Here is a 10,050-nt window from a genome sequence, read left to right on the forward strand (position 1 = left end):
TGAAGTTGCGCCAATTGGGCCCAAGTAAAGTCACTACCCAGCAGATGAATTCATGTGCTGCAAGGAGTAACATTTTGCCAGGTCATAATCTGCAGTTTGGGGAAGTTAGTAAATTGCTTGAGTGTTCAACTGCACCAAAACCTATTTGGGATGGGGATCCCATAAGGGATAAGGGCTCCTCCTGCTGATGATAGCCTACAGTGGGCAATCCTACCTGGTTGCCTTTGGGCCACCTGTCAGAGAGAGGCAATCTTTAAATATACGAAGCAGGTAGCCTTTAGTGCCTGTTGAATGCAATGCATTTTGGTATCATTCCTGAGGGTGATGTTGCTAGCCTAGATTATTTGAAACTAGCATCAGCTCATCTGTTAGCCATTCACAGATCTCTCTCAAATTATCTGGTGGTCTGTAACCAGGATTATCTCAGTCTGAATAGGCCATAGCTCCTCCATGAAGAGCTATTTCCTCCCAAGCAAACCACAGTCACACACACACACAAAAAGAAGAGAGAGAGAGTATCCAGGGTGGCTCACTGCGCATGGTGTTTGTTGCTAGTGGGTACTGTGCCATTAAAAAAACCCCAAAGCCCCAAAACAAAACATGAAAAATAGAAACAAACCAACCAATAACAAAAAAAGCTCTGGCTTGTTTGTGGTCTCAACTTACACCTGTTGCCAGGGCTTTGGTATCTAGGGCCCACTCTGAGGGCAATGGAAACAGTGGGTGGCCTGATAATAAACACTGTGGGGTAGGATGGTTATAGCTGTGGCCGATGCCAGAGTGCTCCTAATCTCCACAGTGCCAAAGGTCCCTTGAAGCCAGCCCTTCCGCCACCGTCTCCTCTTTCTCTGGTGACGTGCATGGCGCTAATCTGCAGTAGCACATGTTCATGGCTGTGCCTGGGAAGCACGCTCAGGCAGTTAACAGGCTTGAGGTTTCTCAGAGCTAAGGAATGACAGGCCTGCAGACAAATATACAGAGAAACAAGCTTTTCATAGACCAGGTTTGTGATAAAGACAGGCTTGGAGGTTCACAAAAATGCAGTTGGGGAGGAAAGGAAAAACAGGCACAAACCCACCTTTGCTTCACAAAGCACCTCAGGTACCTTGTGTCATGTGCTGTAATTTTTGAGACTCTATAAAGAAGTGCTTCAGAGGAAACACTTGATTGCTGTGAGCTATTCCTAGGAAGACAAAAGCAATATTAAGGGATTGCACATTTCTTTCACTTCCCCCCCCCCTGCTTTTTTTATCCCCTTTACTCATGAGATGGTCTCAGCAAGTACTTATATTGCTGAAGTTATTTTGCCATGTTTTTTGGAAAGTGACTTAACAACTTCATCCTCATAAGTTGTTGGTATTGTAGATTAATACATTGCACATTTTCAGTAGTATTTATTTACTGACAGTAGCTCTCTGACACATTGTACCAATGCAGCTTCCATTCAGAGTGCAGCAATGCACGACTCAGAACTGTGCTATTACTTTTAGCTAAAAACCAGATACAGAATGTGCATGAATAGAATTGTTTGCTTTCAAAAATGTCCAAATAACCTTTCCAGAATTTTGTCTTAGGAATCTGTAGAAGATATCCACTGCCATTGTAAAAAGTGTCTACATTGTGGCAATGGACCAGAATTGTTATGTTGTCCTGCTGGGTAAACTAAACTGTTCAGAGAATATGTAATTTTTGGGGAAATAATAAAACTATTGTGTTTAAAGGAAACAATGAAATCTACCTGAATTTGAAGTCTGCCTTTCATAGCTCCTTACTGAGGACAGCTCATTGCTCAGCAGAGCATGACAGAATGTTGGCTAGCCACTTTTTTTACTGTGCAGTTCTGGTGCTAAACACTGCCAGGAGCACTTGTCTGTTTCTCTGTTTGCTGGGGGAAAAAGTGGAAGTCATCTGTGGCAGGGAAGTCTGGAATAAGCTGATTTTTAATTTTGGAACAATATGGGAGCTCAGAAATCCCTTATCTTCAGCAACCCATAAAGTGGTGACATAGTTACTTATAATGAGTCAAGCCCTTCCACTGTTGTCTTTTTCGTATAAAATAATTTAAAGGTACTTTCCTAATTATAGCTCTTTTTCCTGTCCTTAAAAGAAACAGTTGCAAAGCACTGACAGTCATCTGACGTATAATAAAACTACACAAGTTTCCAGAGGATGGTCTGTTCTGGGTTTCTGCTGCTCAGTGATACTAGCCCTGTTTATCAGCAGGCAACATGACTGTGTCATGTTTTGCTCAGCCTTGTGTCATTCCCTTTAAGGAAGTGAAACATTTCACACAGTGAACATTATAGCTCAGTGGGACTGGCTTTCTACTTCTTGCATTTTCCTGACAGGTTCTGAACTGTTCCATCTCAGGTATAAGAAAACAAATAGAAGAAATACTGTGCAGCTTAGTGGCAGGAAAGGAAAAGAGAGAGAGAGAGAGGAAAAGAAAGCGAGCTCCTGTGCAAGTTAGTCACAAGCTGATTCAGATTTTAGATCAGCTGAAATTGATGGATTCTTGTTAAATGTTTAAGGAGCATTTATCACTGACAATGCCATTTTATGTTTACAAAGTACTTTTTTGTTATTGATCCTGTCCCTTTCCTCCATGCAGTAAGATACTGAGAGTGATGCTTCTTAGTGAAATACAGGTTTGCCTGGCAACATGCTGATTATCATAGGAGGTTACTGATCAGAAGGTGTTATTGGTTTTTTTTGTGGATGTTGTCCTGCACAACTCATATGGTGTTAAAATTTGAATTGTGGCAAAAGCACACATACTTAATAAATTAAGAATGGTCCTTTTTGGCTATACTCTTTATATATGCATATATGTTTGTGTATATATACAATGCATATAATAGCATTAACAAAAAAACAGCGTGCACAGATATTCCCCAAACAGTTTGTTGCACAGAGAGCTGGAATTAAGGGTAAGGAGGTGCATGGGAGAATGTTTGAAGCCACTCAGTAATCTACCTGTCATCCTGTACCCAGGCACTTTGTCTCCTGGTGAAATGCTCTGCTGAGCAGCCTGAGGAGCTGGCTACTCCCCTTGCTGGCTGAGTGACAGTTCTGCCAGTATAAAAAGGCCCCTTGGGACAGACTCTGCTGGGTGTAGCTGATAGAGAAGCAGAAAGAGGGCTTGTTCTGGGGACTGCAACTAGAAATCCTGTGTTAGGTTGTAGCCACCAACAAGTCAAAGCTAAACAAAATGCGTGAAATTGTGCACCTCCAGATTGGCCAGTGTGGGAACCAAATTGGCTCTAAGGTAAGGTCTCTTTTCCATATCGGTCATTAGTAGTAAGTTTGTAGCAGGTCAAATGTCATTAACAGATGGGGACTTTTGGGTGGAACGATTACTTTGTTAAGTCAATGGTAGGATCCACAGCATATTTCAGTATGAAAGTCAGAAGATGGGCTTGATCCTCATGCAAAGGTTAATGTTAAGAGTGTCAAAAAACAAAACACCTGCAATAACTATGGCACTGTGAGAATAAATGCTCCAGAACATTCCTGCTGGAGCTCATATTCCCAGGGACAACAACCTAGTCTGCAAAATACTGCAATTAGTGAAGGATCCAGGAATTCCAGGACTGCAAAGCTGTAATGTCATACAGCAGGAATTCTGCCATATTACAATTATTAATATGGGAATTTATTAATGACAGGTCATTACCATTCTATCAGTAACCAATTAGGTTTTTCTGAGTAGCACAAAGTGCAGTTAAAGATTCCTGCCTAAGTGGCCTTCTGCAAGGGGCAGTCATGTCATTGGGAGGATTTTGGTGTGGGTCTGAGATATCTTTGACGATACAAGATCTATTGTGTTCTTCCTCTATTTCTTGTTCCCATAAATCCCACCTTGATTCCTTTTATTAGAACATGAAGCTGTTGATGGACAGAGAATGTCGGGTTAGACCCAAATAATTTGAACACAGCCACTGTGATAGTTGACAAGTTTGTGTTTTTTCTGTTGCCTTTGAACTGGAAACCACTTATTTCTAGTAAGACCTGTAGAAGAGTGCATGCACACGTTGACAATGATGTATTTGTATACTCAAAATGCTGCTAAATGAGGAGGCTTTTACAATTAAAATAGACTGGTCATTATAGTGGGTGGGTGTGTCTGCATTAACAGTGCTGTGGCTGCTGCCTAGATAAGCACCCCAGTACAAGCCATCCACATGAATGTCAAGATAGGCTGTCCAAGACCAACAGCTGTTTGTGGAAAGCTTTGCTCACATGCAAACTTGTCTGAGCTGTTTTTGCTGTGCCACAGTCTCACTTGTGCATACCAGGCCCCTAATGCAGCCTTCCCCAATCCATGCTACACCCCACACCTCCTCTGACTTTTGTGTAGCTCATACCAACTAGTACCTGTGTTATTTAACATGATTTTAATTTTACTACAAAGGGAACAAACTGAGGGTCTCCACCTCTTAAGTGAGTGGATGATAGCTCAGCAGCACAAATGGCCTACTGAACTTCTCCCTTGAACTTACTAGGGAAGTGAGGAGGACCCCTGCTCTGATGCAGTGTGTATGTAGAAAAAGACCCGCTGGCTTGGGGCAGAGTTCCCACTTTCTGTGCAGTCAGGCAAAAGCACAGCAGAGTTGGTGCTGAGCACATTGTGCTGAAAAAAAAGCATAACCTTTGTGAGTGTATTGAACCTTTTTCCTTTTCCAGTTCTGGGAGGTGATAAGTGATGAACATGGGATTGACATCGCTGGAAACTACCGTGGGGGTGCCTCGCTGCAGCTTGAGCGAATCAATGTGTACTTCAACGAGGCTTACTGTAAGTGCTCAGCCCACTAAGGGTGTTGGCACAGCAATCTGCAGAGCCAGCATGAAGATTCAAATAAGTAATTAAAAATAAAAATCCCCAAATCACTGTAGCTGGGTTGGATTTTTCAGAGCAGATTCTAAGCCTAGCTCTGACTTCTAACAGTAATTGTTCACATTGCTTTTCTTTTGTCCTAGCCCATAAATACGTGCCCCGTTCTATCTTGGTGGACCTGGAACCTGGTACAATGGACAGCGTACGATCCAGCAAAATAGGCCCACTCTTTCGGCCTGACAATTTTATTCATGGTATGTACAGCATGCTGCCAGCAAATTAACTAGAGTCAACTGTCCCCAAACCACCTTTTAGCTCCCACCTTTGCAGCCTTTAGAAATGCTGGGCCCCTCAGTTTAGGAAGGATGTTGACTTGCTGGAACAAGTCCAGAGAAGAGCAACAAAGTTGGTGAGGGGTTTGGAACACAAGCCCTATGAGGAGAGACTGAGGGAGCTGGGGTTGCTCAGCCTGGAGAAGAGGAGACTCAGGGGTGACCTTATCACTCTCTACAACTACCTGAAGGGAGGTTGTAGACAGGCGGATGATGGTCTCTTCTCCCAGGCAGCCAGTACCAGAACAAGAGGACCCAGTCTCAGGCTGCGCCAGGGGAGGTTCAGGTTGGATGTTAGGAAGAAGTTCTATACAGAGAGAGTGATTGCCCATTGGAATGGGCTGCCCGGGGAGGTGGTGGAGTCGCCGTCATTGGAGGTGTTCAGGAGGAGACTTGATGGGGTGCTTGGTGCCATGGGTTAGCTGTTTGGGTGGGTTGGATTGGTTGATGGGTTGGATGCGATGATCTTGAAGGTCTCTTCCAGCCTGGTTTGGTTTATTCTAAATAAAGACTCTTCTCACTTGGTTTATTTGTCTTCTTAATTTTGTGGCTGTTGTTTCTGTAATTCTGTTCACAGGTAATTCAGGTGCTGGAAACAACTGGGCTAAGGGTCATTACACAGAAGGTGCTGAACTGATTGAAAATGTCATGGATGTGGTCAGGAATGAGTGTGAGAGCTGTGACTGCCTTCAGGGATTCCAGCTCATCCATTCGCTGGGTGGTGGCACAGGCTCAGGTATGGGCACTCTCCTCATCAATAAAATCAGAGAAGAATATCCCGACAGGATTATGAACACTTTCAGCGTTGTGCCTTCACCCAAAGTATCTGACACGGTCGTAGAGCCATATAATGCCATCCTCTCCATCCATCAGCTAATAGAGAACACAGATGAAACCTTTTGCATTGACAATGAAGCTCTATATGACATATGCTTTAGAACTTTAAAGCTCACCAATCCCACATATGGAGACCTCAACCATTTAGTGTCCCTAACGATGAGCGGTGTCACAACTTCACTCCGTTTTCCCGGGCAGCTGAATGCAGATCTGAGGAAGTTGGCTGTTAACATGGTGCCCTTTCCTCGCCTGCATTTCTTTATGCCAGGCTTTGCTCCACTGACAGCTCGAGGCAGCCAACAGTACAGAGCCCTCTCAGTGCCAGAGCTTACTCAACAGATGTTTGATGCACGCAACATGATGGCAGCTTGTGACCCTCGTCGTGGACGTTACTTGACCGTGGCATGCATCTTCAGAGGCCGAATGTCTACCAGAGAAGTGGATGAGCAGTTGCTGTCTATCCAGACCAAGAATAGTTCCTACTTTGTGGAGTGGATCCCTAATAATGTCAAAGTGGCTGTGTGTGACATACCACCACGAGGGCTGAAGATGGCAGCTACCTTCATTGGCAATAACACAGCCATTCAGGAGCTCTTCATCAGGGTTTCTGAACAGTTCTCAGCTATGTTCAGAAGAAAAGCATTTCTCCACTGGTATACTGGTGAAGGAATGGATGAGATGGAGTTCTCTGAAGCAGAAGGTAACACCAATGACCTTGTGTCCGAGTACCAACAGTACCAGGATGCAACAGCAGATGTCGAGGAATATGAAGAGGTAGAAGTGGAAGCCAGCCCAGAAAAGGAAGCAGCATAAAGACAATGGCAATATCAAAACATGCTCCAAATAAGCCTATTGACAGTCACTAAAGAAAAAGCAGTAGCTGTCATCCACATACCAAAAATAGCACCTTTCTTAAGAGTTTTTTCTATGCATCTGGCCAACATATATCCACTATCATAGTACAGTGCTTTTGAAATTAATGGCAGCTGTGCTTTACTCTCCTAAACAACTGTTGACACTGAACCTCTCCAAAACAGAGCCACCATGAAGACAAGCTGGCCCAATAAGCCTTTCTTGTAAACGTACTCACTTTTATAGCATCAGAGAATGAATGTAATGTACAGCCTCTCTGTGTCTGTATAGAGATCGGGAACAGAAGCCACAGCAAAATATTCTCTCGTCAGCTCATCACATGTATTTATTCTCAGGTAAACAGTCTGTGTTTCATTTGTGAACTTGTCACTGGGGTTTAGGACAGATGCACTTCTGTAAGGCCTGTAAAGGCAGCATTGATTTTATTACACATTCCACAGACTGATGCAGACCTGCAGTTTAGTGCCTTATGTTGCAGAGGGGAGAACAATGTGGGGCAAAAGACTGAATATGCACATTTTTACTACTTTTTAAAGTACATTAGTAGTTCTATCACATTGCTGGCTTCTATTATTGCAGTGCTTGTATTCATGATCATTGTGTGGTTTGTTTCTATTTCAAGCTGTAGCTTGATTTATGTTAGGAAAGTTGTGAACACTCTTGTAAGTTTTAGTGTGGCTTTTTCCACCCCCCGGGTAGTAACCACTGTAAATTTCCTTCCTCTCAGTACAGCAAAATGGATAGAATGGTTTGCAGCTAGACAGATAATTTCAGCAACAATCACTAAATCAAAAAGGTGTCTCGACTTCAGGAAAGAAAGGTTTCTTTTCATTCACAGCCATCTATTTCACATTGTATTTATAGTATTCTTTTAAATAAAAACTATAAACCCAGCTATAAACTACTTTACTACATGAAACATTTCAGACAAAAGTCACAGTTTATTCTTGTAAGGACTAATTTTAAATTACATTAAAAAAATATTCTTAGATGAGTTTACTGTACTCTGAAGTGATGCCTCCTGTTTAAGTGAACAGCTGAAGTGTCCAGGTGAACAGCCTTGGAGCCAGCTCTTTAAGCATGCTGCGTTTCTTTCTGTGCAGGCGACAGTCCTGTACTTGCTGTGAATACACACAGCAGCAGGAACATGCAAGCACTTCTATTCCCTCAGGCAACACAGGTGAAGTATGACTTTGTCCCCAGCCAAGAGTAGATGGCAGTGTCACCCTCCTCTGTTAAGTCTCCCAGTGAATGCATGTCACTCTGCCCCCCAGAAAAGTGACACAGTGGTAAAACAAAGGGTAACCAATGGCTGAGACCAGCATATGGTCCAGCGAGTTCTGCACCTCCTCCTTCACCCAGGTCCTCCAACTCCCAATTCACAGGTGAGTGTTCAAAACAGCTTTGGAGATTGGATCCTGTGCAGCACGTCGACAGTAGAATATCCTGCCTTCAGTTTAGTTGTAATCCCTAGTCTCATCAAATTGTTTTTCCCCTGAGTTAGTCTTCTTCTAAGGCCATGAAGAACACCATGATGACACAGAATTTTAAAGCCAACAGTGTACCACTTCCAGTAGAGAGAGCTGACAGAAGTAGTTTTTAATTATTAAAATTATATGCCTATATTCTCTGCTCATATAGATTTTAGCGAGAAAAACTCTTTTCAAAGTAATCATTAATCACTGAAATTAAGCAGGCAGAAAAGTTTTAAACAATTAAATCTCTCTCCCATTTATGTACCTGACATATGAGCATGAAATCCAGCAGGAGATTTGCCTTGAAAATAAATACAAGTTGCTATTGAATGGCAGACTGTAATCAAAACTATTTTAAACAAGTGAAGCAGAAATGTCTCTGCAAGGTAGAGTGCTCTGAAGAGGAACAACACTTTACACACATTCATTTAACAGAAATTGGATTTATTAGCATGCTCATTTACATAGAGACAAGTTGTGCAGTTAATGTGATGACATTATATTGCAGTCTTGAGCTTGCCTACAGCTTTGCAGTTTGCTGTTATTCACCATAAATCAGTTCCTATGAGAGATTTAAAATACAAGTTAGTTGAATCAAGAATATGTACAAGGTATGCCTCACTAATTTAACATGTAACAATAAAATATATAACATTTCATCTCAGAAGAAGCTGCTCTACTTAGATGTCAGCTGCTCATGATGCATGCAGACAAATAGAAGTAGAAGTGGCACCTATCTTTTACACACAGCTGATAACCCTTACACAAATAAAGTCTTCTGATGAGGGGAACTGTAGTTCAGGGAGTCTGTTGGCTTGGTAAAGCGAGGGACAAGAAATCTACGAAGACTGCTACAGAAACCCAGGTGTTTTGTGTAAATCCGTATGAAGTCCGACTAAGCCTCCAGTCTTTCAAAGCAGGGCTCGATGGATTGCACATCTCCCTCTACTGAACTAATAAGATGAAGCAGCTTCCTATCCCACACGTCATCAGCATGCAGCGACGCCCGCACACACTGGCACTAAACCACTCACTGATCTGGTCCCGTTCCACGCACAAGAGCCTATTATCCACAACTAGCGCGAAATGAACCATGCAGCTACGGACCATCATTAACCCGACCCACACTGGGAAAGCAGCACTCCACGTGTAAAACAATTACGACGCTCGCCAGCGCCTTTACTTACATCTTACTCCTTCTTGGGTTTTACCGTTTTCACAGTAGCCATTGCCGCCCTCTCTGCCTCTGCTTTGTACTGAGGCTTCATGGCCGCTCTAACAACCTGGGCACAGATCTGGGAATACCGGATGTAACTAAAGACAGGAGAGAAAGGGAGAGAGAACGAAGGTGAGACTCGAATCCGTCCCGAAAGCGTCCCCACCCCCCGCAGAGGCAGAGCGGTGACCCCGACAGCCCTCCCTGCGGAGCCCTCGCCTCCGGCCGCTGCAGCTGTCGCAAGGACGTCACCAGAGGCGTCTTGTCGGCCCAGGCGCGTACCTGAGCCCGGCCTGCCGCCAGTAAGCCACCATGGCTGCGGCTGATGAGCGACACGGGGCGAACACCAGCTCCACTGCCGGGCAAAGCAAGGTCAGCGCCCACCGGAACGGGAAAATCCCCCGCGCTGCTCGCTAGCCAATCAAATCGTAGAAATAATCTTCTCGCCAATTGGAATGCGAATTACCTCAGGGAGTCTCA

At 43.7% G+C, this 10,050-nt stretch overlaps 2 protein-coding genes across 2 annotated transcripts; one reads left to right on the forward strand and one right to left on the reverse strand.

The window, feature by feature from the left end:
* The first annotated feature begins 3,056 nt into the window (after nt 1-3,056).
* Nucleotides 3,057-7,849, forward strand: TUBB1 (tubulin beta 1 class VI). Its single transcript, XM_068150025.1, has 4 exons — nt 3,057-3,268; nt 4,687-4,795; nt 4,981-5,091; nt 5,747-7,849. The coding sequence occupies exons 1-4, from the start codon at nt 3,212-3,214 to the stop codon at nt 6,817-6,819; spliced, it is 1,350 nt and encodes a 449-aa protein (XP_068006126.1). The 5' UTR covers nt 3,057-3,211; the 3' UTR covers nt 6,820-7,849.
* A 932-nt stretch (nt 7,850-8,781) lies between these two features.
* Nucleotides 8,782-9,963, reverse strand: ATP5F1E (ATP synthase F1 subunit epsilon). The gene is made up of 3 exons (XM_068150029.1): nt 9,853-9,963; nt 9,542-9,668; nt 8,782-8,916 (listed from the first exon to the last, which is right to left on the reverse strand). Exons 1-2 carry the CDS (start codon nt 9,882-9,884, stop codon nt 9,545-9,547), a joined length of 156 nt encoding a protein of 51 aa, XP_068006130.1. The 5' UTR covers nt 9,885-9,963; the 3' UTR covers nt 8,782-8,916; nt 9,542-9,544.
* Between the last annotated feature and the right edge of the window lie 87 nt (nt 9,964-10,050).

The sequence above is a fragment of the Melanerpes formicivorus genome, unplaced genomic scaffold (assembly GCF_026170545.1).
Source record: "Melanerpes formicivorus ecotype bairdi unplaced genomic scaffold, bMelFor1.0.p_v2 SCAF_19, whole genome shotgun sequence".
Lineage (NCBI taxonomy): Eukaryota > Metazoa > Chordata > Aves > Piciformes > Picidae > Melanerpes > Melanerpes formicivorus.